The sequence below is a fragment of the Cloeon dipterum genome, chromosome 4 (genome assembly GCF_949628265.1).
Source record: "Cloeon dipterum chromosome 4, ieCloDipt1.1, whole genome shotgun sequence".
NCBI classification, from domain to species: domain Eukaryota; kingdom Metazoa; phylum Arthropoda; class Insecta; order Ephemeroptera; family Baetidae; genus Cloeon; species Cloeon dipterum.
Window position 1 is genome coordinate 23,611,307 of NC_088789.1, and position 20,868 is coordinate 23,632,174.

At 37.7% G+C, this 20,868-nt stretch overlaps 2 protein-coding genes across 2 annotated transcripts; one reads left to right on the plus strand and one right to left on the minus strand.

Moving 5' to 3' along the window:
• The first annotated feature begins 383 nt into the window (after window positions 1–383).
• On the plus strand, window positions 384–10,201 carry LOC135943175 (neuropeptide Y receptor type 1-like). The gene is made up of 5 exons (XM_065489623.1): window positions 384–752; window positions 3,041–3,448; window positions 7,367–7,467; window positions 7,776–7,866; window positions 9,359–10,201. Exons 1-5 carry the CDS (start codon window positions 396–398, stop codon window positions 9,695–9,697), a joined length of 1,296 nt encoding a protein of 431 aa, XP_065345695.1. The 5' UTR covers window positions 384–395; the 3' UTR covers window positions 9,698–10,201.
• A 128-nt stretch (window positions 10,202–10,329) lies between these two features.
• Window positions 10,330–20,349, minus strand: LOC135943174 (uncharacterized). Its single transcript, XM_065489622.1, has 6 exons — window positions 19,976–20,349; window positions 18,157–18,484; window positions 16,675–16,955; window positions 14,750–15,171; window positions 13,106–13,299; window positions 10,330–12,410 (listed from the first exon to the last, which is right to left on the minus strand). The coding sequence occupies exons 1-6, from the start codon at window positions 20,120–20,122 to the stop codon at window positions 12,214–12,216; spliced, it is 1,569 nt and encodes a 522-aa protein (XP_065345694.1). The 5' UTR covers window positions 20,123–20,349; the 3' UTR covers window positions 10,330–12,213.
• Between the last annotated feature and the right edge of the window lie 519 nt (window positions 20,350–20,868).

Genomic DNA, 20,868 nt, shown 5'->3' on the forward strand with positions numbered 1-20,868 from the left:
GAGCAGACACGAGTGCATCAACTAATCTCGGAGCGAGCTTAAGATTTTAGTTGTCACAACACTCGGGATTTGTTAAGCCTTGAGCAAGGCCGCCTACAGCGCGTGTGTTCAATACAAATATTTGAACCGAGACTCCTGTCTTCAATAAATCTCAAGAAATTTGTTGGGAAGTTTTGATTTTCACGCAGCCGAAGAACCTTACACCCACACAGTTAAACCAATAGACCATCTTCAATTGATAATTTTGTTCCGAAATAAGACTTATTGTTAGTTTAACAAAAATCACAGCCCCGCTAATGAGCTTTAATTTTTTTATCAAGCTTATGTGATTAAATAGAAAAGACTCATCTGCTTAAATTTTAAATCTCATTTGTTGCAGTCAAACGTCAGCAAAAATGAACACGACGTCCGAATACGACGATTTGTGCGCCTCTGCGAACTGGACGGACGACGCCGAGTGTGCGGCGCTGGAGGAGGGCTCGCTGTACCAAGTGCCAACAGCGATGGTCGTGCTGCTGTCCATCTGCTACGGAGCCATCTCGGTGGTGGCCGTGGTGGGCAACTCGCTCGTCATCTGGGTGATCGTTTGCAGCAGGCGGATGCAGCGCAGCGCTACCAATTGCTTCATCGCGAATTTAGCCATGGCAGACATCGCCATCGGCCTCTTCTCCGTGCCTTTCCAGTTCCAAGCAGCCCTCCTGCAGAGGTGGAACCTGCCCCACTTCATGTGCGCCTTTTGTCCCTTTGTTCAGGTCAGTTTTTCACACAAGAAACTACTTAGAATTAGTTGCCGGGCGACCTCATTGTCCGAAACTTCGCCTCTGGCTCTGCTCTTCGCACAATAATTGCCGAATGAAACTTTTCGAGAGATTCTTGAACACGTTCATTATTACAAATCCCTCTTTAACGGACTTGCTTTTCCTTTGTCCGCGTGAGCAGTCCGTAACTCGCGCATAATGAACACGCCGCCCAGCAGCCCTCACAGCGAAATTCACTCTTCGCGCTTGGGAAAATACACAGAGAGTCACGTACACGTGCGCAAATGAAAATTCCGCCCTTGCGAGTAAGTCTTCTTGTAATTAAAAAGGCAGCCCGACGCTTTTCGCTTTTTAACGGTTATCTTTCATTACGCAAAAACACGAGAGACTTTGTACGCATATAAATGTCTCCAACTTCGCAGTGGTCTTTAAGCAGAACGTACTGCAGTGATTGTGCCTGAAAGTTTTCCATAAATCCTTCGTTTATTAGATTTTTGGTCTGCCGAGCAACTATTGTCGAAAAATTCCTAGAGAGTGAGGTGTACTTGGTGTTTTATGATTTCATAAATGAGAAATTCCTATCCTAGAGCGCAAATTTTCTGCATCGCTGAATTTAGCCCCTCTGATTCTGTAGGGCTTGGAATTTCAGACGGATTTACGACCGCAGCGTTTTCGCAGTCCAAGTTGAGCAATTTCCCGCTTTTTATTACAGCCCTGTGTCCAGCTGAACGGATACAAATTACATTCATTTAATGCTAGGTTGCTCAGTTAAACTCATTTCAGGCTAATCTTAATTTATTCCGTATGTGACACACACAAAGGAAAAATTAGGAACAATTACACACACACTCTCAGAGTTTAAATTCATTATACGAAGGAAAATTAGCACAATGGCTCTATTATGGGCTCTACTGTGTGTGATTTGACTTTAAATGGACGGCTTAAAACGGACAATTGAGGGGAAGAATTATCTCACTCGTTATCGTATTAGACGCAGCAACTAGTTTCGGCCCTAATTGTAAGAGCTTCGGATTAAAACCCGTCACTCGCCCCCTCTCTATGCGACAAAACTCCCCCTTACGAAAATTCGACAGCCCAAAATCCTATCCTTGATTGGAAGGTATTTCAAAGAGAGAAAATCTGCTTTCCCTTTTCCTACACATACATGCCGGAAATTTCCGTGTACGTGTTCTTTAACTAATGATGCTATTCCTGACACGTCCACCGCATGATTTTCACTTCACGGAAAATTGCGTTGAAAATTTTCTAGCCACCCATCTACACTTCCTCACAAATTAAAGCTACGGCACTATTTTTTGTTTATTTTACATTTCTGCTTATAAATCTAAATAAATAGTTGATGTTTACAGAGAAATTTCTCCTCTGTTTTCGGGTTTACTGCTGCTATTGTGCTATCCAGATAATTTTTTTTCTTGGAACTATGCGGTGGAAAAGAGCAAGGATTATTTAAGTTATTGTTATTATTGTTTTCAGATTGATTGATTTTTGTTTTTGGTTGACTGCAAAATTGTTTTGAGTCTGGACGGAGAAATGGAACTTAGTTTTTTTTTCATCTGTCGGTCGTTTTATCAAATTAATGGATTTTTAGAAATATTTTCAATTTGAAAATTAATCAACATGGCCAAAAATGATCCTATATTTAGTTTATAGACTTGACTTTTGGAAATTTGTTCGTTTTTGGTCAAAATAGTTCGTTCTCTGGCTAAAATCCAGTTGTTCTTGGAAATAAAATGTGCAATATTTATGATATTTCAAGTAACTAAATAATTTAGGAGCAAAAACAGAGCTCAACACTTTTATTTTCTCGATTTAAAGCTTAAAATAAATTGATAAATTATGATTTCTGGAGTTTCTCGAACCCTTTCAAGGGCAAAAAATAAAACTGGTAAAATGGAGTGTCAGAAACACTCGTTTCAATGTCTCTCAAATGGCAATTGAAGCTAGTCTACTGTTCTTGAGCTAGTGAGAAAAAGCTGTCAGCCGTCAAAAGTCGCCAATCCCGTACAGAAATCAATTTCAAAAGAAAGTCGGAGAGTCATGTACTCTGTGAAATTTTCCAACAATGCAAACGTGGGCAATGTTGCCGACACTCTCATCGTCCTTGGAACGCACAAGAAAAAAACCCATCAGCCAGAGTGAGTGCGGCGGCCGTCACTGAAAAAGCTCTTTCTCTCTCATTGATTTCCAGCACACCAAACACCAAGCCACTTTTAATAAAAAGCAGCTCATTGTGTGCGGCGGCGGCGTTTTCGTGTTCGCAGGTGCTGAGCGTTAACGTGTCGGTTTTCACGTTGACTGCGATCGCCGTGGACCGGCACCGGGCCATCATAAAGCCGCTGCGCGGCGCCAGACCGTCCAGCCTGCGCGCCCGCCTCACCGTCGCCTCCATCTGGGTGCTGGGCGGCGGGCTGGCCCTGCCGATGACCATCGCCATGCGGGTCACCGAGCTGCACCAGGGCGGCGTGACCAAGCCCTTCTGCTACAACATGAACCTCACCCCCGAGCAGATGATGCTGTACCGCAGGGTGCTGGTCGCGCTGCAGTACTTTGTGCCCCTCTGCGTCATCAGCGTCGTCTACGCCAGAATGGGACTCCGCCTCTGGGGCTCCAGGGCCCCGGGAAACGCAGAGAATATGCGAGACGCCAACCTACTCCGCAACAAGAAGAGGGTGAGTACAATTATTACAAAAAGGAGTAAGAAAATCAAAATTCGTCTCCAAAATGTGAATGTTTTTATTTTAAAATTGCTGTAAAATCTTAATTATACCTTGAGCAGCCTACATTTTCAACCGGGGAAAAATTTGAATTAAAATTTAAATTATTTCTTACACTTTACACTAACGTTTCTTCTCTTTGGGGAGCCTTAAAGTCTATATCTTTTAGAAGAGTCGATTGTTTTAGCCATGAATTAATGTAGTAAAACAGGCTCTATTTCTTTTATTTCCTGACAGAAATTTTAGTAACTTTTATATTGTGATAAAAATGTTCTAACAGAAACTGATTTTCTTAATGTAGAAAGGTCTGGCGTGTTCGAGAAACCGATTTTTAATTTATAAATTGCTGAAAAAAGTGATTTAATGACCGAACAAATTATGCTCTCATTTATAAATAATCTGCGTTAATCAGTACGTATACCAAGATGGGCAAAAATTAGAAAACATATAATATATAAAGAGAGATAATCGGAGTTCAAAAAGTCGTCGAATAACTTTTGAGATTTAATTATTTTACAACTAGAACTTTGCCTTCCAGCATGATTATCTCTATAAAAATAAATAACAAAGTCTGATCGTTCCGTTGACCTAGGTATCTGGACAAAAGTTCCAATAATTGTCAGAATTGCAAAAACTGCACACCGGTTAACTCGTCTCAACTTGCCCTAACTATAGCTGAATGGTATTGAGGGATTTCTCATCCCCGTTCCACCCCGTTTATTGTAGTAAAGATAAAAATCATGTCGCTTTGCACTTTCAGAAACTTATCCACTTGATCATAAATAACTTCTATTCAATTATAAATAAAAATCCCCAAACTACCACCTTTTGGCCTTTATAGAGGGAAAAAGGGTAGGGTTAAAAATCTGAATAGCATATAAGAGAAAGTGTAAAAGAGAGTGATAAAAGCTTATGATTAAAAGAAATATGAACGGCACCGGAGGGGGACGAGAGCCAGAAAGGAGATGAAAAATATAAAAATGTAATTGCGGGGAGCGCTCCATTCAACGAATTTCACAACGGAGGTAAAAAAAATGGTAAATTAGGGTTGGTGGGCTATCAACCCCCAAATATCCAATGGCTATCTAGGGTCGTATAACAGTTTTTGTATTTCTAATGGCTTAAATTTGGATGTGATATTTTTTAAATTACTTAGTTGGCAATCTCTGATTCATATCACAACGATTTGAAAATTCTGCAATTCTCTCAAAGCTACCAAAAGACAGAATTTTATTGCTAGAATTTTCTCGGGTCACGGCTCGTGAAGTAAATAATAAAAATTAGAATTTATACAAATCCATTACGTATGCGTGCATTATAATCTAGGAAATTTATATAAATATTCATGAAATAGGGCTTTAAGCAGTAGCAGAAACTTCTCGAGTAGTGAAAACTTTGAGACTTTTGTTGGGGAAATATTCGGGTTTTGCAATGCTCTACGAAACACGAGCTTCGTTGGGATTATTTGGCCATATATTTCAATTTATTCACCGCTTATATTTCGCTCATAACATTCAAGTCTGACTTTAAATGGAATTTTGGGATTATTTGTTATTCACTTTCATCAGATTAAATAAATATGAAACTTGCTTGAATATAACCCACAGCAAAAAATTATTACACCTGTTTATCATAATCTATCCTGTTACTTTCAGGATCATTTGACATGTTTATCTGATCCTTTAACCCCCAAGGAATTACGCGTGTGTGTGTACCAACCAACGGTGGGCAATTTTCAGAATTTAATGCCAGAGGTTAGATGGGAAGAACACATCTAAAGATAAATCCGAAACCTTGTAGTGTAATAAAATCCGACTCACAGCATCGTACTATCCACCGTGATATCGTGTCGCAGCACGAATATATTTCCACTCGACAGGAGCTCAAAGTACTTATTATTATTATAATACCCTTTTCCTTTGCGTTGCGGGATGGACAAAATTGCGAAAGCTCCTTTGGCGAATTCTCTTCAACGGTGTCAAGCTACCGCTCGGAATTACTTCAATATGCAATTTAGATCGTGTGTGGTGCTAGGCATCACGATAACGTACCGTGCATACTTTGTCGGCGGCAGTGATATCATGGCCTAGTGATTTTCTATGCGGTGACGCCAGTTAGCTTGTTAGTGTGCATGGCTGGTTACGCGGCGCCTCCTGCCCTTCAGCGACAATTATCGTCGGCGCATTTCAAACTGCAGGCGCGCTTAATGGATCGATTAGATTACCTTTTGATCTGCTCTCGCGTGCAGCAATTATTTCTCCAATAAAATCGCTTCAACGGACATTCTGGCCGAGTTATGCAACCCGCTCTTTGCGGCAGCGAAACTGATTGCATAGCCGTCGCTCTAATTGTGATGAGAGTCAGATTTTTTCGTTCCGCTTCAGTTCTTTTCTTGTACATTGCTGGGTCGTTGGAAAAATATAATTATTCCAAAGCGACATGAAACGGTAAAAAGGAAAAGACCTTGGTATGAGAGGAATGGTTAGAAAAATAACCGTCATGGTATCATTCTTGCCAAAGCAAAAATTGTATAATTCTTGACAACTGTATCCCTGTTTTAAATTTTATTTTATTTCACCACGAATGTTTTTTCTTCAAAAAGAGTGCATGGGTCTCGACGAGAGGAATCAAAATCTGCCACAATAATAAAGTCAAGTTTTTGGAAAGTTCCTTTTTTAATTGTTGCACACTGCAGAACAGATAGTTTAAACTATAACAATTTAAATTTAATTTAATTTAAAGTAAATTTGATCAACCGCAAGCAGTCAACAATTCAAATGATTTTCAATTGCTGCCCATTACTAATCCACTTAACTCATTGTCAATAATTTACTTGTTGAAAAAAGTAGCATGCAAATTTAAAAAGAGGAATGATACTGGAAAAGCCTGGAAAATGCTTGTTGCCAATGCATAAACTCATCTCTTAGGATTCAGTTAAAGCCTAAATTGACCTAAGAAGCACTGTAATTTTTTGAGGAAATTGGCTGGAAAGTTACCGTGCTTTTCAAATGGTAATGGCTGTCTCCTTACTTGAAACCCGATTTAATTTCAAAACCAAGAGTTTCCCCAATAAGTGGCATACACCGTTGGATACATCTCGACGAGAGGAATCGGAATATGCCAAGAAAATGTGTTCAAGTACTGTAAATTTTGGAGAAAATTGGCAAATTTTGAATTTTTACTGTAGGAAGGTCATTTTTTTATTATTGCAAATTGTTGGACAAATTGTTTATCGGTCAATTGTTTAAGGCATCCAACAATTTAAATAATTTTCAATTGTTGCCCAGTATCATTCCACTTTAATTTGAAAAAAAAAACAAATTGCGGCTAAACAACTATGTATGATTTTCCCGATCATTTATAAGTGGCTATGCTTTTTTCACTCGATCTTGTCTTCTCTCATTGTAATCAATCGAACACTCTGTGGCGCTTGTGATGAAAGTTTTCCATTTAGCAAAGAAAATCGTGATTTTTACATCTTCAAACAGTGGTCGTCGAAATGCAAACAGTTATTTTCATGGAAATTTTATTTTTATTTATTTAGTTGTATCCTGCTCCCCTCTATACTCTTTGACTGCATGTTAAATTATTTTCTGTTCATACCAAATTTTCCTGGTGTGATTATTCTGCTTGAAAAAATAAAACTTTCCCATACACCATGTCAAAGCCAGCACGTTTTGGGGAAAGGCGAATATGTTGGGAACGTACAAACAAAATCCAACGTTTACAATTAGTTCATGCCTAAAGAACCGCGCACGGCTGGCTTGTGTACATAGCGGCTTAAATTATTAATTTTAGAAAGGAGCCATTGTTCTCGCCTAAAACACAAAATCTAAATAATTAATGCAAGCTGGCCCTCTCTGGTGGTTTCAGGTCATCAAAATGCTGGTTATCGTCGTGGCCATATTCGCCATTTGCTGGCTGCCGTTGCAGAGCTACAACGTGCTCCAGGACATCTACCCCCAGATAAACGGGTAAGCCGCAAATTTCTAGTGGGGATTGCTGTTGTAATGGGGTGCACACTCCATTGTTTGCCGAGCCGCGTGCAAAAAAAACCTGCGTCTCCCTTGAAACCAGCCAATTCACTCTGCAAAGTTGGCACCGAATTTCCGCCTGCGTGAATCGAGAACGAGAACACCCTCCTCGTCATTCCTCAATAACCGCATTACAGAGTTTGAAGCATTCGTGCCTGGCAGCGCTAATTAATCAAAGGAGACATGCATGATTCCCGTCAGCGACATATACATAATTTGTAATGGCAATCGGCTTGTTCGTGTTGCAGGTACAAGTACATCAACATCATTTGGTTCTGCTGCGATTGGCTGGCAATGAGCAACAGTTGCTACAACCCGTTTATCTACGGCATTTACAATGTGAGTATTGGTTGCTCGATTCTACTATTACAGTCTCGTTATCGCGGAATTAGCCGTTTGCACTTAACTTAATTGTGCACAATAGAATCCAGCCGTGTGCAGCTCTCGATCGATAATGGCACACACACAGAGCAGAGAGCACCCTTCTGCGCGACTTAATTAATTTGTTTTCGGCGGTTGTTTTGACTGCCTCAGCGTGTGAAAAACAGAACTCCTTCTAGACGTACGTTAATCCTCTTGGAAGGGTCTTATAGAGGGTTCTAGGAAACTTTTCCGTGTGTCTTTCACAAACAGTCCTAATTGGCGTCCTATTTTCTCGAGGTGGGAGGATTTTTTTCTGCAAAAATAGAAAAAAAGAACGCACCAGTACCCTATAACGGCAGTTAATAGGTTTTTATTTTGAATCAATTTGATGGAAATAAATCAATTACAGTATTTACTTTATTACATTTTCAATAGTGTTTGCACCAGTTTTATCTTTTGTTTCGACGTTTATTCTGAACAAAAAAAATATGGCAAATGAAATTGTTTGTGATTTTAATTGGCTTCGAAAGTTAATGCCAGTTCAGGCTACAGAAATATGTTAAAAGCCAACAGAAATTCCATACGCATATAAAAAACTTACTGTTAATTTATTGTTGCGTTTCCAGGCTTCATTGACCTGTTTTAACCTGCACAGAAGCAGAAACTAGATGTTATCAAAGTAGAAAAAATTAATTGCGTCGCGTGTAGGTAGCGTGCCAGCTTTTGTCAGCATACGCTCAGCTCCAATTAAGGAGAAATGCGCCGAATTTTTTTCATAAAGCAAACATTCCAAATTGTTTTGCTTACGACGGGTACTGTTACCAATTACCACTAGAATTTTTTCCTTCTTATTGATTCAATTTAAGGCTGGGAGTCGAGATAAAAAGAAGGTCTGCTTCGGTATAATTTTTTAGTAATCTTGACAAAAAAAAAGGATGAGTTGAGAGTTTCTACATATTTTAAACCTGTTCGGCTATTCTTAATCCCTGAAAACTCCTGTTCTTTTAAAAACTCAACTTTATAGCCATTACAAAATTCAGAGCTAAAAACATTTATTTGTACGAAAAAAATACAAGATTTTAATACTATTGGCTTTCTGAAACAAAATTTTTAATTCCGACACCTTTTCCTCTGATGGATAGTGACTAATAAAAAAACGAGCAGTTGAAGAGAGAAATTATCAAGCAACGGAGGACAGTAGCTGTTTTTACCCCTCTATGGCCTCATCAGCAGTATATTTTTAATTCAAAATAATCTGAATCTCAGGCCATCGATAGCAACTGCAAGGCTGAAATGTTAAATTAAATTTCCTTTGCTTCATTTATAAATTTTAAATAATTTCAACAGTAAATAATTCAAATTTCTGTAAAATTTAAAAATAAACGCAAAGGAATTCTAATTTTACATTTTATTTTGAGTGAAAAAGTCAATTTTAAATTAGTTTCGGGCATAATTTTTGTTTGTTTAGGAAAAGTTCAAACGTGAGTTCCGGCAGCGGCTGCGGATCCTGTGTCCGCGTCGGCAGTGGGAGCCGTCGGCCGCGGAGAACAGCTCGATGGCGGGCAACGACGTGGAGCTGAGCGACTACGACAAGTCGCGCAAGGGCCGCATCCTGACGCCGTTCAACGGCGGCACGAGCTACGTGTACCGCAGCGCCAGCGTCCGCTGCAAGGACAACGTGCACTACGGCGTGTCGGGCGCGGCGGCGTTCAATCACGCCTCCACGTCCTCACCGCACACGTCCAACCACTTGAGAATCTGCCAACACCAGCAACCGCACCATCAACTGCACGAGCTTGACTTTTAAGTAAGATCCTGGTGTGAAATCATCACCATCACTCTTTGGCAGCTTATCAAAATAATAAATAAATAAGCACAACAACTCGTCAAAAGGTTTGCATTCGTCGACCGTATGTGTCATGTGATTTTAAAAATATTTCAAGAAATTTCCCGATTCAGAGGTCAAAGTTGGCACAAGGTCTAGAAAAATCGACAAAATTTACACCTGATCAGTAAATTACTGGATTAAAAAATAACTCGATAAATTAGGACATTTTATTGGACTTTGAAGGTTGGAATTTTCAAGGGGGTTGAAATATAGTAATTTCGGGGATGTTATGATCATGTTAATTTTGTTGACTTTTTTACCTTTAGTCAAACAACTGGTGACATATATATTTAAAAGGTGTGCGTTGCTCAAAACGATGATCTAATTAATGTTTCTCTAATGGAATTCGTGTTTTGAGCTTTTTGTGATGTCATTCCAACAGGTTTTAATAATCGTTTCAATATCGAGGATGACACGGTGCTATTTATGTATAATGCGCTCATTTCCAACTCCATGCATGTGGTTAATTATGTAAAATAAAATAAAATATGTTTCAATGAAATGCTGTTAGACGAGAACAAGGGGAAAATGAAACGCAAACACACAACACGTTTGTAAATAATAATGCTGCTGTCAGCGTGTGTTGTATTGAAACAAATAAATTAACTTAATGTACTAAATCGCTGTGTACATATATATCGGTGAACGTTATAGAGAGAGAGAAAGAAAGAAAGAGAGAGGACGCAAATAAAATCAGGCAAAAAGCATACACACACATCCAGTTTCTGTCGGGATTAACCGCTTATCTCGCCGTGTTTCTTTTACGCAGCGTGTGATAAAAAGAACATCAGACTTGGCGCGTCCATCATTAATGTCTCGCTCTCGTCAGATCTACAAAGTAAGCGGAGCGAGGTAAATCTCGCACTATTTTTGACGTAAAAGTTTTCTCGTGGAAGGTGGATTTTAGTCTGCATTTTTGCACTCGTGAAGGCCTCTTGAGCTAAGCACTTCATGGAAGCTTGAGATATAACTCCTCGGATTTAACACTTCTTCTTGGAAGGTAAGCCGCAATAATTGCATTTCAACTGCTTGCAACAGCCAATTAAAACTTCTAAGTGCTGACTGGAGAGTACATACTTTCGAGATGATTTAAAAAAAAATACAAAAGAATTTTATAAGTAAAGTAAAAATTGTTATAAGAAAAATCACTTGCAAAAGGAGATCAAACATTAAAAAAAACTGCGGATTAGCATGAGAAATTCTTAGCATGAAAAAGATCTTATGAAAAATAAAGGAAGGAATTATATTTTAACGTGGAAGACTGTTAATTGGCCATTTTTGTGAGTCCTTACAATGTGTGGAGCAGTAAAGCCACATTTATTTTTCAAGTTTTTTTAAATTTCCTCAAAAAATTTCAAAATGTGCGCCATTTCAAGAGAAACAACAAGATTTTTTATTTTAATAAAATACAATTTTTTAATAAAAATCTCGGCTTGCTGAGATCTAGACGGGTTTATCATGATCGCTTTTGCACAGCAGCGGTATTGAGACTGAAAGAAGAGTTCTTCAAAACAGGCCAGCTAGCACAAATGAATTGCTATGAAATTTATTGGAAAAGAGTAAAGTAGTGATTCACCATAAATATTGCTACTTATTGGGCATGTCCTCGGAACATTTTAATATTTTACAATTTCAATAAATTTTTACTGGATTTTTTCGTTCTAATTGTTATTAAAAAAATTAAAGAAAATTTACATTAAAAATCACAATCAGGGGTGTGAATTTTAAGAGTTTTTTTGGTGTGTTAAATAGTTTTTTTTTAATTTTTGCAGGATGCTTTTTTCTCGGACTTTTTGCCGATTTAGAGAGACGTTAGTTGGTTTTGGCATTGTTGCATGGTTTCAAAACTGTTTTATTCAATTCCTGAGTGCTGTTTTTCCACTAAAACATCAAGTGTGATAGGCTTTTTGTTAATTTTCTATAGTTCAGTTTTATTTATCAGGGCTTCTAAATAAACTTGTTTATTTAGAAGCCCTGATAAATTTAGTCCAAAATTCACAAACCAAACTATAGAAAATTAACAAAAAGCCATCACACTTGATGTTTTAGTGGAAAAACAGCACTCAGGAATTGAATTCGTAAAAAATTAAAATAAGGTTCTGCCTTTTTGGGTGATTTTCGGTTTCATTGTTCATCGTTGCGTTTGTATTCTGATATTTTTGGTCAGCAAAAATGGCCGCAAAAATGTTTAGTGAAAATCGTATGCAGAATTAACACTGGTATTATTAGTAAAAAAATAAATTAAAATTTATTTAATAATTAATAAGAAATCAGGAATTCAGCTTGACACAGACTAAAATGCACCACCCTAATTTATGCAGCGTGTTGCGAGCGAAACACACAGCGTCGTACTCATTTCAGCTTGATGACACCGCGTTCCATGCGCTGCTTTTCCTCTCGTGTCACCCGGCAGAGTTTTTCACTCGCAAATTAGCTCACAACTTGAGCTCTGCGTGCCTGTGTTCTGGATGGTCGGGCTGCAGCAGCAGCTTGTCGGAAATGAAGCGGTGCTCCGGCGGTCCATGAGGCAGCAAAGGATGCTGCGTGTCATCGACGACGGCGTGGCGACGCTCGGCACCGACCAGTTCCACGCCATTACCGTCCAGCCGGTGGTTGCTAACTTGGTCGAATGCTTAACGAGGGAAAAATTACGTCACGTTTAATTTAGCAGAGAAATTTGGCGGTCCTTCCGCTCTAATGTGTAATTTTCTTGCGTCAAACGTGTATAATTTTGCCATGTAACTATTTTGTTTATCAATATAATTAAAATAAAATAAATCATTTTAGAATAATAATAATTTAACGCAATAAAAATAATTTACTGTGTTATTCAACAACGTTATATTTTAAAATTTTAAAATTTAATGGTAATCAACGCATTTTTAAAATTAATAACAATTTTATAGTAAAATATAAAAGTCATTTCATTTTTTGTATTTAATTTCTTTTTAAAATTTCATGATTGAATTGAGAGTTTTATACGAAGTATAACTTTCATAGAAACTTCGTGCCTTGCCTGTTAATTTTACACGTAGTATAATTATAATTAAAATCAAGAAAATGAAAAAATTACAAGAAAATTGAAAATCAATTGATACGTATCGTCATGGAGACTGGAGAGTCTTGCATGTCAAATCTCACCATGATTGGATAAAATTGCCATTTAAAAATAAAACTAACTTTGTAAATCCTCCAAGGTGTCAAATCTTAGTTTCTATCGCTCATTGTCTCGTATTGTCATGATTTTCTACAGGTTTGATGCAAAGATTGCTTTTCAATCCAGAACGAGAGCGGAGTTTCCAAATTAATTGGGAAATTGAGACGCACCTGGGTCTCGCCACGGTAGGCTCTGGCTGGCAGTGGCCGAGCCGTAGCGGTGCCGGTTGAAGACGTGGATGCTCGGGTCGTTCAGCAGGTTAGGGATCGGCTCCGCTTTGAAGGTCGTGTCGCCCTTGTGGTTCGGCGGCCCCTCGTCCCGCGGCGACGGCGCCAGATCCGATAGCGCCGACGACTTGCCCGGGCTGCAATTTAATTAGAAGCCTTCGGTTATACTACTTATTGCTGATATTGCAGCGAGGGGTTTGCCAGAAAAGACTTAGGTTGATTGCGATTGGAAATAATATCATTGTTGGGAACAAACAAAAAACAAAAGAAAGTTTTTTCCAGAGAGCGCATCTTATGAATTATACAATTTGTGTTTTGGCACGGGTAAATATTAGAGGAAAAAACATCTTGAATCTATAATTAAGACTCTAAATATAGTGATGGGGAACGCACGGGAGTTTTCTAAAAAAATTACGACAAAGACTTTGTCGGAACGCTGGGAATTTTTCAGAAAATATTTGTATATGCTTGGTTTCCAAAATCTATTCAAAATTTCTTGAATCTATATTTAAAACAAAACCTGATTAAATATAAGATTTAGGTTATGTGGAACTGTTAGAATCTAGTTTTAAATACAAAAAGAAATAATAGAATTTATTGCTAATTTCCTCTTCACAACGGTTGATTTTCAGATTGTGAAATTTTGTGTCGGACGCTACTCTGAGAGCAAATTATACACGTAGCAACATGCTTTGTTTTTTTCAAATGAAATAACATTTGGTTTAATTTTTCAAATAATTAAAAAACGGTCAAATTCCAGTTCCCTGACTTTTGCTGATGAATTCCGCACTGTTTGAGCCTAAAAGTTCTTCCCTAAATAGTTGTGTTTTATTTTTGTTAATTTTTAGGGGAAACCATTACATACAGGAGTGTGATTTTTGTTTTGTAATTTAAATATTACAATTTATTACGACTTTCTGGATATTAAAACTTTCTGGAACCATCGATAAAATACGGCCGGATTAATCTATTCCGTTTTTAAATAAAATCTAATCAAATGTCCTGAGGGCAGTGATGATGAAAATCCTGGCTTTCAGTCACTTTCAGGATTTAACATATTTGTCTAAGTGCAACTATGGGACGGGCATTTAGCAGCTTCCCAATAATCCGTTTTTTATTGTTGATAACTCTGACTAATGGAATCGTTCAACTGGAAGTGTAGTGAGTTTCTCGTAAAAACTCGCCAGATTAAATAAAAATAGGCTAAAATGAATTCTCTATGGACTATGGAGAGAGAGATGCACAGGTTGTTTTCCCGCAGGAAAAAATCAACTCATGCAAATCCCTGCTCTTTTGAGTATGCAAAGAGTGCAGAGCAGCTTAAAACTTGAAAAACTCTATATTTATTTTTTTAATCTGAATTCCTAAAATAGTTATTAATTTTAATCCTACAATTTTACGGCATTGTTGTGGAGTGTCGCAATTTTCAGCCTTTCAAACAGGTATTTTTTGCCATTTTCCTTTTAATAAAAAAAATCCGATGGCCAGTTATGAAAAAAATTCCGGCTCTCCGTTATGAGATTTTGTGCAGGTAGGACTAGAAAATATTTGGGTAGCTAAAAGGCGCATTTTAATAAAGTAGCGTACTTGAGATCGATATCGGCTGCGTTGCTCTGCTTTTTGGCTGTAGGGAAGAAATTGAGGTGCAGCGTGATTTGATGGTGTTTAGCCACCTCGGGCCCGAATCTGTCGTGGTCACCCTTGTAAGAGGGTCGGTAAACTTCATTGTGGTGGCTGGGCCGGCCGTGCAGGATTTCGTCGCGGCTACTCGAGCCGCCGTCGCCGCCTCGGTAATGTTTCTGCGGTCGCGGTCTCGCTCGTTGTCTGCGTTTCGGCGGTGGAGGCTGTTGCGGAGGCCGCCGCGACCGCTCCCGCTTCGTCGAGCTGCTCGTCTCGTCGTCGTGACCCATCGGGTGGATGTCCAGCATCAAACTCACGGTTTTCGGCTTTAAATTCTCTTCGGTCTTTGGGTTTGTCGGTTTGTCTAAGCCCAGCAACGCCTTGTTCACCTGTTGAAAAATTGGGTTAGGAGGGCGGAAACTTACTTTTAGAAATATTATGAAAAGTGTCGGCTTAAGAACTTTTATTAAATCATGATGTGAGTACTTGGGAATTTTTTTTACGAATAATAAAACTGAGAGAAAAGGAAATAACCGTGAGGGGCCAAATAATTAAAATTTTTAAGGCTGTTGTACTGTACAAAAGCGTATATTTCTATTTTACAATTTTTGAATTTTGAAGCCCTCCATTCCTATTTTGTTTGACTTTGAGAGTAGCCATAGCCAGTATTATTATCGACTTAAACCCACCTTTGGCAGAATCTGAGTAAAGAGAAACGACTTCTTTACCAAATAACAAGAAAATCAACAAATCTATTTGCTTTCGAAATCTTGAATTTATTCTCAAGCTGTCAATATTCTCGCACTGTAAAATATCTAGACTCTCAAAATTAAAGTTTTTCTGGCCTCCATATTATTTTTACTCAGAAGAAGGGTTTTCAAACTCACGAGACTCTAAATTTATGAGGTCCTCTAGATTACAAAATTCGTCCCAAAAGTATAATTTGCTCTCCCTGTATGAACTTGAAAATTTATGTTACGAAACCTATTGGCCACTGAATAAAACGTTCAAATTTCTGGGAGAAAATTACCCAAAACTCTTCTAACTTAGAATAAAATTGATACATCAGTATTTGCAGATAACATATTTAACAACTTTTAATTTTTTTATATTATACTTAAAATATTTTTTGAATATATTTTATTTTTTAATACTTCTTTGCGTATGTTATATGAGATTTTAAAAACAGGAACAATGTTTTTAACGTTTAATGCAACTCAAGTAATTTTGCTGTTCTAACTTCATTGATATTTTAAAGAAATTTACAGAGATGTTACATCACTGTCATAAAAAATTTAATAAATTTATTTTTGCTCTTGTCACGTTATGTTATCAGTTCCTCAGAGAGATTAGTTCAACTTCTTCAGTTATCTTCGTAATATAATAAAATGTAGTTCTGTGAAAGTGAAATTATAATATTACCTATAAAAATACCGAATTATATATTTATATTACTTTATTTCTTAAAGATCAGAGGATCACAGCTTTTCATCAATCCGCAATTTGAAAACATTGATGTTCAATGTGTTTCACTACCTATAATTAAAGCTGTACGTGTACCTTAAAAATATGTCAATTTTAGTTTTTGCTTTTCTTCAATTTAATTAAAGCTAATTAAGATTTTTGGTACATCAGAGAAATAATTTTTCTTTTTCAACAAATCCCTGCTTCCAAACTGTCAATCTTTAGAGGCATTTTTGGAAAACAGATAGATTTTAAAATATGTACGGTTTTGAGGTTTTCTAGTTTAACGCTCAAATTGCTTTAAAATCGAATATTCGTGTTCATTTGCTGTTCCTCTGAAAAACACGAAATCTCATAGAAAAGAACTCGATCTTCACAATATGACAGCTCTACTTTTTACGACGGCGTATATAAAAAAGAAATCATACTTCTTTCGGGTCACCAGCCATGCGAAAATCCACGAGTGGGTTGTTCGACACAAACTTGGGCTCGTGCCGCGATTCGTGCTGAAATACACTCATGGGATCCTTCATGTCCAAATTTTTCACTCTGCCTTTGAAACGCAGACCAGCGTGGCTGTGCAAGCGGCTCCTTTTGCCCTCTGTTAAAAAGTGGATGATGTCCTGAATGCTTTTAGCATCAGGCGGATAGCTGTATTTCCTCTCCTGCTTTTTCGCTTTATGCTCGTCCTCTCCAAACATGTACGGATCTGCAAATGAGAGAAAGAGAAGGCGCCAGTGAAAAGTTTGTTGCTGGCCTGCCGCGTGATATAAAATTGTTAATGAGCTCTTTTGTTTGGAAATGACTAGGGTTGGGATTTTTAGACGATTTATATTTTAAATTTTCATATTGGAGGTCATTTCTGGTTAGTTTTCTGACCTTAGAAGTGATTGCCTAATAATTTTATGTATTTTAAAGTGTGTTTTTACGTTTTTTTTTAATTTGATGAATTTTGATAGTCATAGATAAAATTTAAACTTTCTAAGAGATGGTTGAAAATTTATAATTCCATTTTTGACAGTGCCAAAATTAATTCCTAAAAGGTAAAATAGTCAAATCATCCGGCCGAAAACCTTAAAAACCGATACTTTTGTGGATTTTGGATTGAAATACCCAGCAAAAAGTGCCACAAGAACGCCGGCGGTGACCAATCAGAGAAGGAACAATTCTTTTATTAGTTTTTTGACATAGCGACGGAATTGACAGCCAGCACAAGTGACAAGGCTTGCTGCTGGCTGACCTTTGACCTGCATGTCTCTTGAGACGCTTAATTACGCTTGCTGTCTCTGCAGTTTCGATCTTATTTGGCCAGCGCTACGTCAAAGAGCCAATCAGATCTTTGATTGGTCGCCGGCGTTCCTTTTGGCTTTTTTATATGTTCAGAACAAAAATCAATAAAATAATGGTTTTTACATTTATAACGACTATCTGTAAGTCGTGTCGAATCATCCAGCCGCTAAACCTAATTTCGACCATTACTAGGAATCGATTGGCACTGTCAAAAATTAATTTTTGTGAGGCACACTTTTTACATTTTAGTGAGTACCGATTACATGCATGCTAAGACTTTTATTTATAATTTTAAAAAAATATCATTTTAGCAGAAAAGTGAATGATTTTGAGAAAATTGTGTTAAAGGGATCTGTAGGTGGCGGGAAGTTTGCACAGTCCGTGCTAACATGATGCCTAACTGAAAATCGAAGGCACAAAAAATATTTATATTCGACGATCGTCTTAATTTCCCGACCCACGAGATGACGGTTTAAACAGCCGCTCCTTCTGCACACAACATTTCCATGGGTTTCAATAGAAGCTCGGGTGGGTGGAATAATCAAACACGTGGAAGCACTGGGAGTTCGATCCGACCCAAGAGAGTTTATATTACATTTGAGGAAAAGTTTTCCACTCACCATACGAGTCTTTAGGCAGAACATTTAGCCTAAAGGGCACGTCCTCGCCGTTTCTTTTATACGACTTCTTTCTTTTTCCGTAATATCCATCTCTCCACTTTTTGAAGTATTCCGGATCCCTCATCATTTCAGGCTCTGGAATCGGCGCCGGCAGCTCCTTGGGGGTGGACGAGGTGAGAGTGTCGACGGTCGCGGTCTCGCCGCCGTGGAATTGCGCCATCCCCCGCACAGCCTTTTCGACTTTGTGCTTGTCAATGAGTTTGTGCCGCGTTGGCGAATTCACAATTCGCTGGTCGCCCGCAATCGCTTCTTGCAGAAGTAACGTGATCTTGGGAGCAGAAATTTATTAAATTTTTGAAAGAGCGCCACGCAGACGAAAAATTCCACAGCTCATAACTTCAATTTATGTCTAAAGGCTTTTTTGCCCGAGGATAGAAATATTGCGTTACACAGAACGTGGCCCTTTTTAAGGAAATATTTTATGTAGTATAAAATTTAGACACGCTCTCCCTTCTAGTGGGTAATATCTAGATAGATAAAAAGAGAAAAGGGTTGGTTTTATTAGTGTTAAGGCCCCATTTCTTACAGAGAGTTTTCAGCAAAAAAACGAGCAAATTGTCCTTTAAAAATTTCACTGCACCCATTTCCATCCTTTCCAAAGATGTAGCAAACTTTCAATTACAAAGCTAAAAATAAAAAAGTTAAGAAAATTACAACTTTCCAAATTTTGATAGAGTAACCTCGGCTTCGAATTTTGACTTGCAATTGTAACACTTATTAAAAATAAAATCACGCAAAGTCTGAACCTAAAGAAAACTTCTAAACGACACGTGAAATTTTGAAAGTATTTATTCCCGTTGGGTCGCCTAATTTTGTGGCTTGTCTATATTTTAAAAATAAAAATAAAATTGTGAACACATGCTTATTTTTCATTTTTGCTCTGTACTTTGAACAAATATTTTATAAAAATTCATAAAACGTTTGGAAAGTTGCAATGCAGCCAACCCAAATTCTCTCTGAAAATTAAACTATATAATATAAGTGATGTAAAAATCTACCAAAAATTTAAAGCAAATAATTATACCAAATAACAATTCCAAAATAGGAGATATTTTATGGCTACTCTTTAGAATTGCTGAACCATATATTTTTTACTATTTTGAAGGAGTGGGGTGAAACAAAGTTATAAATTTTCACTCGAAATATAAAAGATTCTTCAAAATTTCTGGAATGTGGGTCATTTTTTTAATGCAGTGCCCGGGCATGCTATTTTATAGACCAACAGTAAGAACTGCAAATTGGTGCGTCCTAATTTTGTTCATTTTAGCACCGTTTAGAAAGAATGAAAACTGCAAAATAGTCGCAAATGCATCAACTAATCTCAAAAGGACTTATTTATAGCCAAAATTGATCTGGGTATAGCACTGTTAATTTTCGAGAATAATGGTCGCAAAGTTGTCATCCTTTTCAAATGGCGAGGACTGTCTCTTACTACTTCATATCTTTTTTATTCCACTACAAAGAGTTTCCCAAAAATGTGTCAAACACCGTTGCGTAGATCTTAACGAGAGGTATCAAAATTTTCCAAGAAAATAGGGTCAAGCACTGCAAATTTCGGAGAAAACTGAAAAAAAATAAATTTTAACTGTCCTCATTCGTTTTATTGCTCATTGAAGATCAAATTGTTAAAACTAACAATGGGATAAACTGCTTATTGCAGCAAACAATATTAATATTTAGAGTTTGTTGCCATATCAACGTACTTGAAATTGAATTGACTCCCCGTCTCTACGAGTTAACCAAATAATTTGATACATACCACGAGGAGTGTGACTAACGCCATAATAGAGACGATTCCAATTCGCACCAAGTGAACTCGGTCCTTGCTGTAGAAATGATTACTGCTAGCGAAACTTTGGCTGTCTGTGCGTTCCCGGGGCACCAAACGACTCGTACTCGAGCTCATTACTGACTGCTGTGCTGCTCCTCAAAGACGCGCTAGTTTGGATAGCAATTTTCGGTTTCATGACCAAATCGCACGCCCTGATACGCCCTGAGGCCACCGCCGCAGCTTCTTTGTGTCACCGGAACGCGACACAACACACGCAACACGACGTCAAATTCATCATCCTGTGCGCCTGCTAGCTCGTCAACCGTGAAAAACGAATCGCTGTAATTGAATTTGCACCGCGAAAGTGGTGGTTTTCCAGATTAATCGCATGAGCTTTCAGCAAAATAAAAATCTGACAGTTAGCTCGGTTAAAAAAAGCTATAAATGTGATTTGTCATCGTTATTTTTCCGCTTCGCATCTCTCACGTTACGAATTTGCCTGAAATGTTTGACTCTTTTACGTGGGATTTTTTTTAATAATGCCACAGGTTTCAAAATTAATCCTTATTTATATAGGGCTGATGATTTTCTGCTCTTTTTTTATAAATTATGACGGCATTATTAAAGCCAATTAAGAGGATTTTCCTCATTATTACTCAATTCAATTATTTTGATCTGATATATCAATTCAACGTTGCCAATTTTTAGCCTTTTTTGTTTAATTAATGAGTAATTTAATTGGATGAGACTAGGATCAATTTTTATTCAAGTAACGTGAACGTTTGTATTTATTTCAGTTATAAATTGTGATCAATTTATTTTTAAATATGCAAAATTTTATTGCAAAATCACTTCACACTTGTTTAGCACAATTTTAAAAA

Excerpts from the sequence above, each read along its gene's own strand:
- LOC135943175 (XM_065489623.1), top strand. The coding sequence starts at position 396 with ATGAACACGACGTCCGAATACGACGATTTGTGCGCCTCTGCGAACTGG. Across the intron at positions 3,449-7,366 it reads TACTCCGCAACAAGAAGAGG|GTCATCAAAATGCTGGTTAT; the intron begins GTGAGTACAATT and ends TGGTGGTTTCAG. Across the intron at positions 7,867-9,358 it reads TTATCTACGGCATTTACAAT|GAAAAGTTCAAACGTGAGTT; the intron begins GTGAGTATTGGT and ends TTGTTTGTTTAG.
- LOC135943174 (XM_065489622.1), bottom strand. The coding sequence starts at position 20,122 with ATGAGCTCGAGTACGAGTCGTTTGGTGCCCCGGGAACGCACAGACAGC. Across the intron at positions 15,172-16,674 it reads TGGCTGGTGACCCGAAAGAA|GTGAACAAGGCGTTGCTGGG; the intron begins GTATGATTTCTT and ends ATTTTTCAACAG. Across the intron at positions 12,411-13,105 it reads CCTACCGTGGCGAGACCCAG|CATTCGACCAAGTTAGCAAC; the intron begins GTGCGTCTCAAT and ends TCCCTCGTTAAG.